General features: G+C 42.9%; 1 protein-coding gene across 1 annotated transcript; it reads right to left on the bottom strand.

Moving 5' to 3' along the window:
* Nucleotides 1–8,102: 8,102 nt before the first annotated feature.
* FOXQ1 (forkhead box Q1) lies at nt 8,103–9,188 on the bottom strand. Its single transcript, XM_077808701.1, has 2 exons — nt 8,624–9,188; nt 8,103–8,563 (listed from the first exon to the last, which is right to left on the bottom strand). The coding sequence occupies exons 1-2, from the start codon at nt 9,186–9,188 to the stop codon at nt 8,103–8,105; spliced, it is 1,026 nt and encodes a 341-aa protein (XP_077664827.1).
* Between the last annotated feature and the right edge of the window lie 9,812 nt (nt 9,189–19,000).

Raw genomic sequence — 19,000 nt, 5'->3', positions numbered from 1 at the left:
CAAACTCTGTAAGGCTGTAGTGTGGTAACTATAGTTTGGAATATTTAAACTAAGCTAGATACTGTCTTGCATAGTTTCTACAGTCATTTACTATCCTGCACTGGAAGGAGGATGGATTAGATGATTCGGTAGGCCTTTCCTGTCTCTAATTTCTGACTTTTATTGAAAATCTAGAGGCAATTACTTTCATGAGATACCACAACCTTCAGCGGCAAATACTGTAGAAGGAATTAAAGTAAACAGTTCCCTGTCAAAGGCCTGTTCCAAGAGGCCATAGGTTACATCTGAGACCTTTTTGAAAATCATGGTGAAACTACCTTTCCAACAACACATGTTAAAAATCTCTAACTCTCTTTTATAATAACTGGCATCTTACAGATCATAATATACATTGATACAAATACAAAGGAAATTATAATGTATTAATCAGTGTTTGGCTGAAACTTAGGCTCTTTAAACAGATAACTATAAACCATTTTACACAACAGGATTTTGTCTAATTAAAACATCTAAGACTTTTCTATCTAGTGATATAGTTTAGGATTGATTAATGGGACTTGCGCTCCAGCACTGTATTGACAATATGATTTGGATATGGTATGATAGCTAATGCTAAAACAAAAATGAAGAAGTTGATCATATCTTATGTTAAGGGTATACTTAATTTATAAAGGATTAATAAATGACTGAAAGATATAACATACCTTAGTAGGTATTATAGCTAGTTAAGTACATTAGTAGGAGTTGAAAGCAACTTGTTAGACTCTAAAATAATCAATCAACATTTATTAGAAACATTTATTAACCCTTGATGAACTACTCAAATGTACACTTTATATTAAGTGTGAGTAAGAAATTGGTATGACAGAAAATGCACAAGAGTAGTTTAAAACAATATATGAAAAGGCTCTACTACAGCAAGAAAATAAAGATGAAAGTAAAACTTTTCAAAGGCACCTAATTGCTATAAGATCACAGGGGTGGAATGAGGGATTGCGCTTTTCTAGATGCGTGTGCATCCCATTGATGCTAATGGTTGTGATATAATATATTGAGGGAGGTGAAAATCTGACCCTTTGTTCCCAAAATGAAGTTTGTAGGTGCATAAAGATTAAGATTGGTAAGTAGTGGGATCCACCAAAGCTTCTAAGAACCTCCCGCATGGAACACTCATGAGAGTTAGGCCCCAACTGTTATACCAATAAAATAAAAACCAGCAGGATCTTATTAAAGGGGAAAAGGCAAAATACCACATTTATTGTGAATACAGAAAGAATCATAGTAAGCAGTTAGTTATAGCTATAACATTCCATTCAATCTCATATTTATTCACACATTCATTCATACAAACACACACACGCAGGTTCTGCAAGGTTGTTATTATAGTTACCAGCCTTAGAGTTGCTCATGCCAAGCCACTGGCCAGGTGGCCTGGACATGAGGAGGGAGCAGGGCCTTGTCAGATGTACATCTGATGCTCCTGGAAGTTGGTTTGCAGAATCAGACCCCAAAGTTCTCACTTTCTAGAGTCCATTTTTATAGGAATTAATCATTATAGGAATCATCATTATATAGGAATCAATCAGCAGATGTCACATTCCTGACGGCTCCGTGCTGCCAGATGTAATCTTGTTCTTTGGTTCTCCCTTCCTTGAGGCTGTTGGGTGGATTCCAGTCTGCCCTCCGGGGGTCCTCTGGTTATTTCCACTTGACGCCTTCTTCAGCCGATGGACACTGGATTCTTAGGCTGGCACCTCCCTGATCATTCAGTTATTATCCACACTAAGCATCCATTCACATACATTCTCTATCTCTATTTTAATCACAATTGTTAACAAAGCGAGATGAATACAACAAAAGGGCGGGGAGTCTCTGGGTGCTGTTTCTGTTGTTACAGAGTATTGCTTTGAGTCTCTCTCTGTGTGAGTAGTTGTTGTTACAAAGAATTGCTTTGAGAACAGACTCTGTCTTAGAACGTACTAACACAATTAGCAGCTTGCAAGTTTCACACATAGAGGGAGAGAAACAGTACCAAAACCCAAGAGACCTCTTAATTGGTAATACCCTGGAATTTAAACTATGGGGAATCAAACTCATTTGTGATTTTAATACAGAACTTCTTTAATATGATACAACATAATGGGATTGTCTAAAGCACCTATCTGTGTCTTTAGCAGTCTAAATATCTTTACAAATCTGGTTCAAAGTGCAGAGTGTATAGATTACAGTAGGCCAGAGCCCGCTGCTCCTCATTAGTGCCAAAAAAGCTATTGGTAGGGGGCAGGCATGCTTTGTCGTCTTGAGCATGGAGAGGTCAGTATATGTCACACCAAGAAACCACGATCTTGGTGCTGCAGTGCAAAAGTCATGACTCTGTGCATTCTCATGAACCTCATTTTTAGGCATACTTTATCTTAGAAGAAGAAGAATAAAGGTCCACCACATCCAGATACACTAAAGTGGAGCATCATAAAATCAATAATAATACCTAATGAAAAATGGAACAGAATGCCTTGTAAACTGTGCCTATGTTGTGGAGTAAGCAGACTTGCAAACTCCATAATGAAGCACAACCTGAAGTTCTTTTGGAGGGGTCACAGCAGCAGCTCATGAGCTGAATGCCAGACTAATCTGACATGCCCCAAGTCCTGAGCTCGGGTTGTCAGGGTAATAAAGTAATCATGGGTAGGTGCCCCTGGAATGCATGGTTTGGGACACTGGAGAATAGTATCCAAAATGGCCCTTTTTCTTCAGAACATGAGAGAGATGGATCCAAATTCAGCCCTGGTTTAAGAGGTTATAACTGTTGACATCAATGAAGTTGCAGCAGGGCTATAATTTACCCTGTTAAACTAAAAGCTGTGAATACCTGATGGAATTGGCACGAAGGTTTATCCTTTTTGCAATGGTTTTTATGGTCACTGTGTGAACAGGATAGGGCTTTAGGTGGCTTTAACAGCAAACTCACCAATGCTATCCACCTTTACCTTCAATGGACAAAGTTGACCCTTAAAATATATCCTGTTGTGTTACTCCCATTTAGTTCAATTGCATATGATTTGTCTCTTTCCTGACTGGCGGGAAACTTCTCCTGGTGCAGAAGCCCTACACAAAGCTGTACGGCCACTTAAGCTTCCTATTAAGGACTGAGTCCAGCTGCACTTGGGGTTCCTTGGAGGAAGAACTGGTGAAGCTCCATTTTTCTGGGGGCAGCGATGGGGTGATTGAAGGGTGCATAAGGAATGAAGATTCTCGGTATGGTGTAGAGCTTTGGTCCACACCACCCCTTTTTCAGAGCAGCACACGGAGAAGAAGTAGCAGGAATGACAGGGCAGAGGGAGAAAGAGAGGGGATCTCTTTAGGACTCCAGATAAGGTGAGCTGAAGTAACATTATTGGAATGACTCAGCAGCCTGGTGGAGAATTACCTCCCCTCCAGTATATTTATGTGAAATCCAGCTATTGCTGCTGACTGGAAGACTGGATTTGACCTTAAGGGGTTAACTGACCCTTATGTGCTGAATTGGACCTTTTTAGAAACTCTGCATTGAGCTCAGTCTTGCCCTTGAATAGGGTGATTAACTTCAGTGGGGCTTTCAACAGGGATACTGCAGTGAGGAAGGGGTGTGGACTAGGGTCCTGAATGTACAAAGATTATTTAGCTCAGCATAAGGTGCAATGAAGAAAAATTTCCACCAGCTTAATTTATCATGCCATCAATAAATGTCTTGTGTAAAATGGGATCAAATAACTAGATGAAAATAACACTATCAAGAAAAAAGAAAAGGAGTACTTGTGGCACCGTAGAGACTAAATTTGTTGGTCTCTAAGGTGCCACAAGTACTCCTTTTCTTTTTGCGGATGCAGACGAACAAGGCTGCTACTCTGAAAACTATCAAGAAACTAGCCTGATGAGATCCGCCTACAAAGGTTATGAGCAAAGTGATTTGTCTCCACTTAAAATAGGAGTATTTAGTCTAGTTGTATTGTACCCTGCTAGGGCTCAGGTTTCTCAATATTGTTCAGGTTCTAGAAACCAATATGCTGCTGACATCCATGGACACTTCTGAGACTTGTAGTATGTGTTTCCTCCTCATGATTGAGACATGATCTAATACCTGAAATAGCTTTCCCCTTAACCCAACGAGTCATGGCCAACGAGTCATAACTCACAAAAAAGAATAATCTGTGAAGCAGGATGTGCAACTGTATTGATCAATGGAACTGGAAAGCTATAGTTTAAACCTAAAGGCCTGAGGAGGCATTTAAGATTCCTGCAGGTCATTGTGTGCCAAGGGGAAGGTGTGTAGGATTTTTGTGTGCATGCTCCATGCTCGAGCAAAGTTCTCATTGCCGCTGAAGTCATTGGGAGTTTCCTCTGAGCATGGAGCACAACTGGTTTCTAAGAGCCCTGAACTCCACCCACACTCAACAGAACCACTCCGGTATCTTGGTAAGAGTTCACATTGTCCTATAGGGCTAAAAACAGAAAGGGGAGGGGGGAAAGTATTGGCTCACTGCTGGTGTTTCAAATATCAAAAGGAAAATGCATTTGTCTCAGTTCTGTCATCCTGATTTATTAGGAGATCAGAATGACAGTGAACAGACATAAAAAACCTTGCTGTTTTGGGAAGGGCTCAGAAAACGTTAATTTGCTTGTTCCACACAAAAATGTAAAGTGTCGGTTCTCTGATTACCTGCTTCTGGAAACTGTTTGGACAGGTGCTGTGTTTCAGTAGTCATCTTTCACAGCCGACAGGCTTGATTTACAGTTGTAGACCATAGATTTCCGTTCTCAGCTCTGGTCCCAATGCTGTGTCTGCCAGGGTATGTTAGTAGTGCACTGCAGCCAGGAAAGGCTGCATCTTGATTGAAGAGTAGCTACACTACCTGGATGAGATTCTAGCACAGAGGATTGAAATAGAAAGGGGCCTTAAAAGATCTACAGGCTCCTCCTTGAGGACACAAGACTCCTCCTGTTCTGGGTATTGGAGTGTCCTTGTCAAATTCTAGTCACATTAGTAGTAGTTTTGTTAGTCTCATCGAGTTTAATGGGATTACTTCAATGAATAAATGGAGCAGGATTTGGCTCACTACATCTGAGGTCCAGTTTAGTTTGCTTGAGACCACTAAATCCTCTTGTAAAATCACTTTCTTCTAGTAACTAGTAAGCAATTAAACTAATCAGTTACTTAAGCCACACACACAACCTTTAAGAAGTCTGTATTGTGGGGAAAAACATTTCCACTTAACTGAAACTAACTAAAATTCCTAGGTGGCTTTTTCCATTTCTGAAGCAGAAAGATGAAAGAAAGTAAATATGGGGAGAGACATTGCTTTGAAAAGGGCCCGATCCTGCAGTCCTTACGAAGCAAAACTTCCACTGTTATCAGGGAGCGGGATCAGGCCCAGAGACTTCTTAAATTAGTAAATATCAGAATGTAATCCTATATTGTATATTCTCTTTTGAGTCTCCCATGCTGTTCATGCACTCTAATTTGGCACTTGCAAATTGCCACCTGGATTTGTAGCTAAAATTACCTGGGACACCTGACAGAACTCTAGTATTGCTGGAAAAAAATCTGAACAGGTGAGCATTTGATGAGGAAAAGTAAACTAAACCTGCCAGGACTGATGAGGATACAGTTATCAAATATAATAACCATTATCCACAATCCTGAAATGCACAAAGATGCAAATCTGAAAAGTTGGTATTCATGTAAAATATGAAATATTTGAAAACATTTTTGTAAGTCTTTAAATTTATATCCTTTTATATTTCATTCTTTTTAAAAGAATTGTGATCTTTTACAAAACAGGATTTTAAAAAATGTTGCACCGGGTTTGATTTTTAAAAATACTTTGGTTAAATTTAAACAAAAAATACTATATTGTCATATCAAAGTACAATTAGTACACTGTGAAATCATCCCTAAGGATGTTAACAAGATGTTAGCTGTGGTCTAGAGACAACTAAATTCTCCATTTTTAAAGAGAAACAAAAAACAAAAGCTATAGCAAAAGGTAGATTATGGAAAGGCAAATTAGTATTTGTATAGGGCCTTGAGGATAAAATGGTATTTAAGTGCAAATAATTTTATGGAAACCAATTCCTTTAATGGTTGATTACTATATACATTAGACACTGATCTCTCGCGGTGCTCTTATGGATGTTACGGTTTGAGCTAAAACACATGAAATCTGCATGGACTTTATTGAAATAAGTAAGGGCTTTCGCTTTGGGATTGTTTAAGGCAACTAAATAGAAGACTTCCTTTTCTGCAGGCATTTTTAACTATTCTGCAAATTGTTCTGAAGAAAAAAATATCGAATGGTAAATGGAGTGAGGGAGATAAGAAAATCCAGAGAGTCAAAATATAAATAAAATACACCAGATTTCAGTTTATTCCTCTCCCGTAAATATAAGAGGTTATAAAAGGGATGGGGGGATACCAGTTTCCAGTAGTGCAACCCTTTAGTTGTTAAGGCATTCAAATGAGAACTTTTAAACTGAGTTTCGCAACGCTGTTAAGATCATAATTAATTAAAAAAAAAACCAAACCCGTAAAGATTGCACCTCTTGCTTTTCTTTTCTTAGGGCTTTCCTGACAAGCCTTGCATTTAAAGGGTGTGTCTGTGTGTGTGTGTACCCGTGTGTGGTTTTATTAGTAACCGAAAACACATCAGGAGAAAAATGTAAGGGGGAACTTTTGTTCTACCAAAAGCAGTTAGAATCAAGTTGTACTAACAACCTTCCTGAAACAACTTTCGTTTGTGTAAGGAGATGAGACAATAGGATTACGTTTCGTCTCTGTCCTCTTTTGAAAAAGGTACTGCAGAGAACCTTTTTTACAAAGCAAATGTTTAGCTGGCCCTCATTTCCCAAAGATTATCTTCCAAGGGCCAGTCCTTCTGAAGGAATGCACACCAGTACTCGAACACTCTTTGACACGAGGAATTAAACAGTTATGTCAACTTTGTAGCTAGATGTTTTCTCCGGGCTGGGGAGCACACTTCTTTCAAAAGGAAGAGAAATCCTACTGACCCAAGTCTCAGTCAACAGGAATGCTAATGAATCTCTGCACATCGCACATCTAAACACGAATGGGCACTAGGGAGGGGGGCTGACAACCACCATCAACCTCTCTCCCAAAAAATGCAGTTGAGCCCAGTGCTCTCCTTCAACGTGAGGGCTTATCTACCTCTGCAACCTGGTCCCTTTCTTTCCGCCCACAAAGCTTCTTTCTCTAGCACTATTTTACATGGTTTCCATGAAGTCGGTATCAACCCCCTCCCCGCCCCCCTGTCTTACACAGAGACATCACGCTATTCCTTGTGGAGTTCTTTTATTGGAAAATAACCATGAAGCCTGAGGTTTTTTTTTTCTTTCATAAAATAGTCACGCACAAATATACAGAGGGGAAAAAAAATCACTCCTGGCTTGCCAGTGGTCTTATCTCCAAAAACACAACTCGGAAAACAGATCGAGCACAGAAAGAGACCACGGCTGACATTTCATTGAACCCAACCTAACGATATATATTTTTAAAAAAGCTGCAACCTGCCGTGTTAAAACATTTTTTAGTTTACAATGTATAAATAAATCCACCCCCTCTCCGCGAAATGCTAGGTGCTGCACGGGGGGTGGGGGGTGGGGGTGGGTTATTTTGGCACAGTGATGCATTGGTTTGGAGTAGAGAAAATGACCCAGCAACCTCTGGCACCTTTTCACTCGCCCAGCCCTCACCCTTGGGTGCACAGCGCACCCCCAAACCCGTAGTCGGGACAGAGCCTGACGGAACTGGTTCCCTGATCAATGACACATGGCTTTGCGCAGCGAGAAACCAGCGCGAGAGCAGATCAGGCACCTGCCTTAAGCCAAGTGGTTTCAACAATGACTGAGAAGCACTTTGACTCATTGCGAAGTCCAAATACAAAGCGCCCCCACTTTGGTTTGGTTCAAACCCCGCTCCCCCCGATCTAAGGCACAGTCACTTGTCTCTGGATAGAAAGTGCAGACGCCAGAGCCTCGTCCTCCTCCTCCCTTGCTCCCCCATCCACGTGTTCCCCGCCTCCCCCGCCTTGGGGAGGAGGGGGTCTGTATTAAGTCAGGAGGCGCTCGAGGGGGTAGGGCGAGTACGAGGCAGGGAGCCCCGGGGCCGTGTGCAAGGGGCCGGGCAGCCGGAGGGGGCCATAGAGCGGGGCGCCGAGCAGCGCCTCGGAAGGGGAGGGGAGGAGCTGGGGAGGCTCCGGCGGGCGGCGGGCGCTGCTGGCCGCCAGCGCCTCCCTCCCGCGCTCCAGCGGCGGGGGCCCGTAGGCGTAGAGCGGCAGGAGGCCGCCACCGGCGTAGAGCGAGGCCGGCGGGGGCGGGTAGGAGCCCAGCGGGTAGGGGGCGGGCAGCAGCTGGGGGCCGGGCGGCGCGGCCCAGAGCGCCCGGCTCGGGGCGGGGGCGCGCGCGCGCTGGAAGGGCCGGCTCAGGATGCTCTCGATGGCGAAGGAGCTGGAGAACTTGGAGCCCGGCCTGGCCGCGGCGGCGGCGGCAGCAGCAGCAGCGCCCGCCCGCCCTTCCTCGGCGGCGCCCCCGCCGCAGCTGCAGGGGGCGGCGGAGCCGCAGCAGCAGCAGCCGGCGGCGGCGGCGGGGGCTGCCGGGCGGGCGGCCGGCGGCGGCGGCGGAGCGCGGCTGAGGCGCTTGCGGCGGCGGCGGAAGACCCCGTCGGCGAAGGTGTACTCGCTGCTGGGGTTGAGCATCCAGTAGTTGTCCTTGCCCCAGGGCCGGGCCGGGTCGCGCAGCACCTTGAGGAAGCAGTCGTTGAGCGACAGGTTGTGCCGCACCGAGTTGCGCCAGCCCGTGTAGGCGCCGCGGAAGAAGGGGAAGCGGCCCATCAGGTAGTCGTTGATCTCGGCCAGCGTGAGGCGGCCGCCGGCCGAGTCCCGGATGGCCATGGCGATGAGCGCGATGTAGGAGTAGGGCGGCTTGGGCCGCCGCGTGTAGGGCTTGTTCCCTTTCCCGCCCTCCGCGCCCGCCGGCCCCGCGCCCGCCGCCCCCTGGCCGCCCGGGCTGTGGGCGGCGCAGTCCCCGTCCGAGCCCAGCTCGCTGTCGCCCGGCGCGGGGGACGGGGCCCCGCTGCCCTCCTGGTCGCTGCCGCCCAGCTTGTCCTCGTAGCGCGGGGCGAAGACCTCCAGCTTCATGGCGCAGCTGCTGCCTCACCGGGCCCCGGCCTCTTCTCCCCTGGCCGCCAGGCTGGGGCGGGGGGCGGCTCTAGGGCAGCCCCCGGAGCTGGGCTGGGGAGGTGGCTGGCTGACTGGGGGTTTCCTTCCCTGTCGGGAACAGTGTGTGTGTGTGGGGGGGGGGCTCTTGTTTCTCCCCCTGGAGAGCGGCAAAGTTTTCCTCCTTGGCGAGCAGCGCAGGCTGGGGGTTGCCTCCCCCTTCACCCTTGGCAAGTAGCAAAGACCAGGGGCGGGGAGGGGGGGTTGGTTGGAAGTGGGGGAGGGCTCTTCCCACTTGGACAGGTCCCTGGAGAACAGGGTGCCCTCCTCCTAGCCTCCTGGAGCGTAGGTTACTTGGGGGCAGGGTGGTCTCTCTATTTCTTCCACCCCTCTGTGATCCCCTTCTCTTAGGGAGAGGCACCGAGTCCTTCCCCGCTACCTTGACTTTGGTTGCTCCAGGTGGGAAGAAAACCAACTAACCCCAAGTCAGTCGGTCTCAGATGGGTAGTTCTGCAAAGTCAGGTCCTCTCTCCAGACCCTCAAAGTTTGATCTTGTCCCTTTTTCGGGAGAGGTTCCTCATGTTACTGTCCACAGAGCAATTCAAATGGAATACATTATCTCTAGGGATGGGCAGTTACTCCTCTCTGTCTGTAGTTGCTGGTGCTCCTGTGTCAAGGGACCTGGTTTCTTCAGTCTTGAGATTCTGAGCTGACTTCTTGCTGTAGCAGTGGCAGCAGCCAAGTTATTATTGTTATTAGTAGTACTGTCAAGTCATTATATCTCTCTCTCTCCCCCCTTGGCTCTGTGTCTCTGCACCACTTTCAGACCAGCCTATTATAATACTTAGGCAGCCCAGGAGAGGCGGAGCTAGAACCAGGATCTGAAAGGATGATGGGCGGGGAAGCAAGGTAGCAAAGGTAGGCATCCACTAATAAGCAAGATCAGAGTCATAATGATCTCCCTGTCATCTCAGATCTTGTTGGAAAGTTTATTTCATGCAACATGTTTGGTTTGTTTTTGTGTTTTCCTCTGCCAGGTTCCACCCCTTCTCTCCCTCCCATCCCTGAGTGTTTTGAATGAAGGAAGCCAGCAGGGACAGTGTGTGCGCGTGTTTGTAGGTTTGCATAGCAGGTTCCTCCTGCCAGGTGTAAAGTTCAGGATGACTTGTAGGTGGCAGAGCAACACCAGCTACACATTTATTATTTTTACATAATACTGTGTTTGGTAACAACGTGTAATATGACAGCTCAACACCCTATTAAAAATAATACAGTGCTTCACTGAGAAGCTGTATAAACTTCGTTGTGAATTCCTCATGACTTATGTAGCTTGATAGTCATTTAATCCTCACCCTTATGCTCCCAGTCCAGAATGAAAAGTGAATGGGTCGACACTTCTACATGCTCTGATGGAAATCCTTCAACAAAACTCTGACCTTGATTTTATGTATACATCTAATGAACAGAGACACTGAACAAAACAATATAGCTGACTTCTTTCAGAACCTGGCTTTGTATCTCCCTCTGTATAACTCTCTATTAGATCGTTACTTTGTAAATAAAACCTTTTTGAACATTAAAAAGCTGCTTTACGTCAGTGTTTTTTGCATGCCCCATAACACTAGAATTCTAATACAGGACCAAAATTTATATAATGAATTAGGACTTAGAGTTCATTTGTTTTACCTGTTTCTTTCCAGAAAAATCTAACATGGAATATTTTTAATATGTATTTCACAATTGCTATGGTCTGGTCTTCATTGAGGTGAATAGTCCAATTCACTTCAGTGTAGCCTGTACTCAATAGGACTGTTTACTAAAGGGAACAAGGACATGGACTGATAGCCAGTGGAACCTGTGATTTCTCTGAAAATTGCTTTCTATACTGGACTTTACAAAAAATCAGTTGACTTAAAATGGGAGTAAGATCTAACCTATTACAATTCTGCACTAGACCTCATTTGTCAGCATGTGGAAGACTTTCTAGGATATAATCTTTCCAGAAACCAGGACAAAGATTATGTTCCATCTTTATAGATAATATACCTGAATTCTGTGTTCCAAGACCTGAATAGCTTGTTAGGTGGGTGAACAAATTGCTTAATAATAATAAAAGAAACATATTCTGAGTGCCTAGGCTTTTTGGAGTGAGTACTGATAGTGCGTAAGGTTTATAAAGTTACATCATAATTCTATTTTAGATGCTCGGCTAAAACCACTGTCCATTTATCCTTGAGGTTTGCATTGCCCTTTATCTTTTTTGCAGCTGAGGAGTGGTGGAGAGAAATATGGAAGAATGCAGATTTAAAAGTGCATTGAAAGAAACACAAATAGCATCACTTTCTCTTTTGATGGGATTGCTTTCACCCATGCACCTGCAGAAAGCCTCAGAAAACTTGCCAATTTTTAATTTTGCACATTTTGAATAGTAAACATTGAACAATGAAGGGACTCTTCATTCTTTCATCTGTACTTTCCTGTTGTATTTACCTAATTTTAAAAAGGGGTGGGTGTCTTCCACCTCAAGTTACCACTTGGCCCATCTTTAATTTAAAAAGTCCAAAAAATAAGAGGGAAGCCACCTTTGGGATTTTTTCAGTTTTTTTCCCTTCAAATAACATGAGATGAAAAATTTTAATGAATAGTTGACTTAATAAAAAAGTGAAGTGTCAATGTTTGTTCTAAGGGTATGGGGGAAAAAAAGCTACTATTGCTTCCAAAACTTGTATTTTTCTAACATGATGCCAATGGTGAGGGTAGGTTTCTTCCTCTTCCTGCCTTTGTTGTAAATGGCAATGGAGAAGCCATGATTTGGTAAACTACCTTTTGATGTTTATTTTATTACCTTTCCACCATTTGTGTGGAAAATGTACACATGGTCTCTTATCCTTATTCAAAGAACTTAAAAGTCATTCAAATGCTGTAGGTGAGCATGTCAGACAAAACAGAGGCTTTTTCACGGCCATGTTCCAAGACTAGGAATGAATGGCAAAGCTGGAGTTTTCCCTGAGTTTGAGTTTCAGCTCAGAGGTTGATATAAATTTTCCACAGTTATCAAGGTACATTGATAGTGTGATCTGCATCTGATTCTGCTTTGACATGGGGTCCAAGTCCCCATGCTGTGAACACTTAAGCACATGTGTAACTTGATTGGAATGGGGGAGTGCCATTGAAGTGTATGGGGCTACTTACCTGAGTAAAGTTATGCACATGTGTAAGTGTTTGCAGGATAGGGTTAAATCCAGAGTTTCTGGTGTAAATGAGAGCATAACTAAGCCCACTCTCTTGTGCTGCTGTTGAAGCAGCAACCAATGTTCCATGAACAGGAAAATATATGACTAAGTATCATAACTCACCATAGAGAGCATGTAACCTGCATAGGTCTGTGCCACAAGTCTCTTCCTGCTATAGTTTAAAAAGGTACGATACTGCCTTTAGATTTATGAAGATGAATACAATCATCAGGGAAAAAAGCAGATTCCATTAAATAAACTCACATCAAAAGCACTTTGATGTGCTATATTAGAGCAAGTTTAAAAAAACAAAACAAAAATCCCTCCTGTAAAGCAAATATAAATGAAGAAGCAAATATTACTTTGTTCTAAAATGAAAATTGCTCTAGGTCTTAAGAGTATCAGTTTTTTATTTATTTTGACAGGATGAAATCCCCAAAAGCAGCACCTACACAAAAAGAAGGGAGGAGAAGTGACATACTATCTGCAAATCATGGTCCTGATTCTTCTACCTTCATTCTTGTGGAATACTACTACTTTACTCTAATTACTCTGAAGCCAGTAAGGAGTAAAGTAATATTTATTGCGAGTAAGTTTGGAAGAATCAGAGCCTATATTTCCCCCGTGGGCTGATTAAGTCATAAATAGGATTTTTAAAAAAAATATTACTATTAGAATTAATGGTTCCATTTTCTGTTTATTCTTTTATCCAGTCATGCTGTCTCCACACTAGTTACACATTGGTTGTACACATCAGAATGCAATTTACAAAAGAAGTGTGCCACTCTTTAAAACAAAACAATGGTAAGAGAACAAATACCCTCGCCTCCCCTTTCTGCTCCAGTCTTGTTGAGCTGCCATCAGTTATGCTGCAGTTCCTTTCTGTTATGCCCAGGCAGTTCACTAGACAAAGTTAACCAGAACAGAGAAGACCTGTTGATGGTATCATAGGTGTCAGTGATAACCTCTCTGGTTGGCAGTAGAGAGGCTTATTTCTAGACATGAGATGTTTAGCACTTCAGCCGGATAGAGCACTTGATCCCCCGCCCCCACCACTAGAGCTTCAAGTGTTCCGTGACTTGCCAAGAATGATGAAATCGGAGAACACAATACACTGGTAACAATGGACCAGTTCAAAGAGCTATCTTTGGATGAGCTGCCCACAATACAAGACACAACTAGTGTATACAAGTGAACCAGAGAGGCTTGAAAGTTAGCAAATAGCAGTATAATTTTTTTAATAGTTAAGGAAACCCATCTGGAGCCTACACTATAGAAACCCAGACTGGTACAAATGAATCAAGAAATGAAGAGGAATTTGATCAGCTGAATAGAATACGTGTCTATATGAATCCTCACACCATGAAGTCTAGGGATTCAGATGCTTTCTATCATAAAATAATTAAAATACCCATTCTATTTAGGAAGTGTTTTTAGTTTGGCTTTGGCAGGTACCAAAAACTGAATGTAAAGCCAGGACTTTCATTTCAAACCTGTTTTCACACATGAATATATTTCTTAAGAGTTTCTCTTGGGCTGAAACTTTCCATGCCCTTTATATATTTAAAAAAAAAAAAAAAAAAAGTCAGAGCAAAATCTCTTCTCCCATGTATTGGCTTGTGACAGAGTGGTAAAAATATCTTCTTGTTGTGGAAAAATAAGACTTCCTTATTAATAAACCCTTACGGTCCAATAATAATACATAGTTTTTACACAGCACTTTTCAGTAGTAGAGCTTGAAAGACTTTACAAATGAGGGCAGTATTATTCATATTTTAGAGAAACTGAGGCACAGAGCTGCAGTGTCTTTCCTAAATAGACCCAGCAGGCCACTGGCAGAGCTGGGACTGGAATCCAGGTTTCCTGAATCCCAGTCTAGTGCTTTAGCTGCTGGGGCCACACAACAGAGGCCTCAGTCAGCAGTGGTGCCCGCTGGACAAAGGACTGTCCAAACGTAAGATGCTGACTTCTGTGCCCAAAGAATTTACAGCCTAGTGGCCCAAACCTGCAACTCTAACTATGCTGAGCCTCATGGACTTGAATGGGGCTCCAGGAAGAAATAGAGGTTAGCGTATGTGGAGCATCTTGCAGGCTCAGTGCTTAAGAAAAGTGACATGAAGATTCAGGACGGGTACACTCAAAGCATTTTTGCAAAGTGTTATGTGTTAATAATTGTCCACATATGCCCTACCATATAACTAATTAGATGATTTCTTATACTACCATAACAGAGGTAAAATCCAAATGGGGAGAGAGGTAGTGGTTTTATGGATTAGTTTGAGGAGGGATTTCAATGCAGAGTGGAAGGCAAAGAGGGGGTTTTTGTGGGAAAGTGACAAATGGGGGGATGAAACTGGATGGGGTGTCTTTCTGAATGCTCTAACTCAATCAGCAGTTATGGGCTTGAGACACAGGAACTACTTGGTGAAATTCTATGGACTGCGCTGTGAAGGAGGACAGACTAGGTGGTCGTAACGGTCTCTTCTGTCCTTAAAGTCTATGAATTGGCAGAGCAGACAGGCCAACGTAAAAGAAGAGCAGACAAGTAGAAAAGGGCAGCCATGTGAAGGGGTTTTAGAGGTATAGCTAAAAGCTACTGAACTTTTCTGGCCCTAGTCCTTTCAGTGGAATACTTTCTAAGCCAATTTGAAAATAAAAGAATGGATTTATAAGCATTTGTGAAACCATGGATAATATGACATACATTTCCACTAAATTTAGTTACAGTACTGTTTTTGGGACTGGAATAACAAATGCATCATACAGTACTTACTCAGGTGTGGTCTTGGACTGTTATTTCACAGTAGAATTCCAAAATTGCGTAAGTTAGGGGCTATGCAAATATGGAAGTAAATACTGACATCAGTTAAGATGTTTTGACTGATTCTTTCTTCTGAAAAGAAGCAAAATAAGGACTTTTTTTTTTAAATAAAAAGGTAATCTAATGAAGTATTTAGGTTGCAATTCTAAACATGCAGGAGGAAACTTATTTTGATGGGGCCCTCTCAAGATTCTGCACCATTAAATTTCCGTAGTAGAGCTGTGCTGGAGGACGTGTGGGGGGCTTCTGAAGCTCAAGTAGGGGGTGGCAGTACTGCACAAAGATTGCATGTCATTAGTCTGCACAATAGAGCAACATCAAATGTCAAAGATTCCTGTTCTTCACATAGGATTAAAAAACCGTGGCAGTTCTCACTTTGAACACTTCCAGCAAACTGGTGGAGACCTTGGAGCCTGAACAGTTTTGAAAGTGCCAGAGAGGAGAAGTTATGTGAAAAACTAAGGAGACATAGTGCAACCATTCCCACTCCTTCCCCTTTTACTCTGTCCCCTCCATTCCATCCACCTCTTCACTTTTTCTTTCTCCTTCTTCCCTCCAGGGTTCGTTATTGCCCTGTCTCCATCACTCACTATCCGGTTTTCATTTTTTCAGAGATTTTAACCTTGATCTCTAGAAGTCATTTGTCCAACACAAAGAGATAGAGAAAGAAAGGAAAAGTTCCAGGTTCTAATCCTCCCTCCTTCTGGCCAGCTCTGGAGCATCAACAGTAACTTTGAAAAACTCTTCCATGCTGATACTTGCAACCTGTACAAATCCCTTGTGGCTTTATCATCACTTATGAGTACTGGGGTCATCCCAAACCCATGCTCGTAAAATCCTTACATTGGCTTCCGAAATCAAGTGACTTTGTACTGTTTTGAGGTGACAAACAAAAATACACTATAAGCTTGGAGGGCCAGATCCTCAGCTGGTGTAAATAAGAACAGCTCTGATGGAGTCAATGAAGTTACATGGATTTATATCCTCTGAGAATCTGGCCTCAAGTTTTTTGATGAGTTTTCAAGGCATTGAGTGGCTGAATTTGAATCTCTGATATATACAAATAAATGAATTAACTACACATTTTTGTGGCCTGTTTCTTCTACGAATCACAAGGCACTTTACAAAGGTGGTGGCACTAGCTCTATTTTGCAAATGGAGAAATGAAGGCTTACAGCAGTTAAGCGTTTTGCCCAAGTTTACACAGCAAGTCAGTGGCAAAGTTAGGAACAGAACCCAGGTTACCAGACTACTAGACCACTGCTCTAACTACTAAGCCTATTGACTCAATATACTTTTGTATGTAGCTGCATGCTTTAATAATTAACCTTCTAGTGGGGACATTTTGAAATTGAACACTAGTCTTGGGTTTTAGTCATATTAGATTTGCATGAAGGGTGTGTTCTGGATTAAATGAGGCAGGTAGATAAATTCTTGCTAATTTTATAACAGTAGAAGTCAGTACCATATCAAAGCAAGTGACTAATTATGAAAACTATTGCCCTCTGCAAAAAAACCAACCAACCAAAAAAAAAAAAACCTGTCCTGTACTGTCAGTCACTCACAATTATTTTTATTAATGAATAACACTGATAATTATTTTGAATAAAAAGGAGTCATATGATTGCTGGGGAGGGGCAAGTAGTAGAACAGCTCCAGTAAGTAGCTAATGTTCTCTTTACTGATAATTTTACTCGTAGGAACTTCACAATATTTGTTTTTCATTATGTAAACATGTGGAAGGGAGGATACTCATGTGAGTCATCAATGCACCGAACACACAGAATTTGAACCTACAGAAGCTGGTGCATTTGTATCACTCACAGCACCTGTGAGGAGAAAACAAATAGTTTTATTGCTCTAGAGTGGCTTCTTTACAGCTGCAAGTCAACAGGGCAACAAAGTGCTTCCGGCTGGTCTGAATGATACAATCCATTTGAGTTCTATACCACAACCAACTAGGTATTTGAAAACATCGCTGTGGGATAGGACTAGAAATGCTGCTGCTAGGATGATGCATAGAGTGAAAAAAGATTACGATCAGACTATATTTATGTTCAGACAGATACATGCAATTCTGAAGAATCATTAAATAACTATTAACCACACCTGCCTAGAGCTTTTCTGGCAATGCTGGCTTATACAAAATATCGAGAACTGCCATATGCCTTACATCATGCTTTTGCTAAGGAGAAAGAAAAGTCTTGCATGTTAGCCCAAGACTGGAAAGTAAAAATTACGCATAGATTAAAGTCAATTTACGGTCCTGTGACCTGGCACACCCAATATTACCTTTAGTATAAATCTGTCACGAGTGCTACAGCAGCAACTACACTGTCCTGCAGTTTGGACTATGGGGTGTGAATAGCAGTTTGCACCAAAGTGCTACGCTGGGGACACAAATTAAAAGATGCCTAGTTCTCATTAGTGTAATCCTGTTTGAAGAGGATTTCACTAATGCGAACCAGGAACCTTTTGGTTCACACGGGGAGTTACAGCGCAGCACTTTACTGTGCATTGCTACTCCTGGGCCCCTAGGTCCCGCAGTGTAGACAAGCCCAATCTCACACTAACATCCTATGAAAGTGTTGTTACTGCAACAGCTGTTATACCAATAAAATAAAAACCAGCAGGATCTTATTAAAGGGAAAAAGGCAAAATACCACATTTATTGTGAATACAGAAAGAATCATAGTAAGCAGTTAGTTATAGCTATAACATTCCATTCAATTTCATATTTATTCACACGTTCATTCATATACACACACACACACACACACAGGTTCTGCAAGGTTGTTATCATAGTTACCAGCCTTAGAGTTGCTCATGCCAAGCCACTGGCCAGGTGGCCTGGACATGAGGAGGGAGCAGGGCCTTGTCAGATGCTCATCTGATGCTCCTGGAAGTTGGTTTGCAGAATCAGACCCCAAAGTTCTCACTTTCTAGAGTCCATTTTTATATGAGTTTTTTCCTATGCCAGTCTATGGGAATTGCTTCATCATGCTGTTGCTGAATCAATCAGCAGATAGCACATTCCTGACGGCTCCGTGCTGCTAGATGTTATCTTGTTCTTTGGTTCTCCCATTCTTGAGGCTGTTGGGTGGATTCCAGTCTGCCCTCTGGGGGGGTGCTCTGGTTATTTCCACTTGACGCCTTCTTCAGCCAATGGACACTGGATTCTTAGGCTGGCACCTCCCTGATCATTCAGTTATTATCCACACCAAGCATCCATCCACATACATTCTCTATCTCTATTTTAATCACAATTGTTAATACAACAAAAGGGCGGGGAGTCTCTGGGTGCTGTTTCTGTTGTTACAGAGTATTGCTTTGAGTCTCTCTCTCTGTGAATTGCTTTGAGAACAGACTCCGTCTTAGAACGTACTAACGCAATTAGCAGCTTGCAAGTTTCACGCATAGAGGGAGAGAAACAGTACCAAAAACCAAGAGACCTCTTAATTAGTAATACCCTGGAATTTAAACTATGGGGAATCAAACTCATTTGTGAGCTCTGGCTTCAGTCCAAGCATGAAGAGCTACACAGCAATTTTTCAGCCCCAGAGCCTGATCCCTGGGAGCTAGAGTCAATTGACGTGGGCCAACCATGGATTTCTTATTGTGGTGTAGACATACCCTTTAAAAGTCAGCACTGTTAGCTATTTTGTTCTCATTTGAGAAGGAGCGGGAGGGTCACAGATCTGCACAATTTACCATGAGTGATATCTTGTTTTGGTGCCATA

This window comes from Eretmochelys imbricata, chromosome 2 (assembly GCF_965152235.1).
Source record: "Eretmochelys imbricata isolate rEreImb1 chromosome 2, rEreImb1.hap1, whole genome shotgun sequence".
Lineage (NCBI taxonomy): Eukaryota > Metazoa > Chordata > Testudines > Cheloniidae > Eretmochelys > Eretmochelys imbricata.
This window is presented reverse-complemented; position numbering and strand designations above follow the sequence as displayed.

What these genes read in the sequence shown, in the direction of transcription:
- FOXQ1 (XM_077808701.1), bottom strand. Translation starts at nt 9,188, where the DNA reads ATGAAGCTGGAGGTCTTCGCCCCGCGCTACGAGGACAAGCTGGGCGGC. An exon ending in AGCCCCCGCCGCCGCCGCCG is followed by an intron (nt 8,564 to 8,623) that starts GCTGCTGCTGCT and finishes CCGCCGAGGAAG; the next exon opens with GGCGGGCGGGCGCTGCTGCT.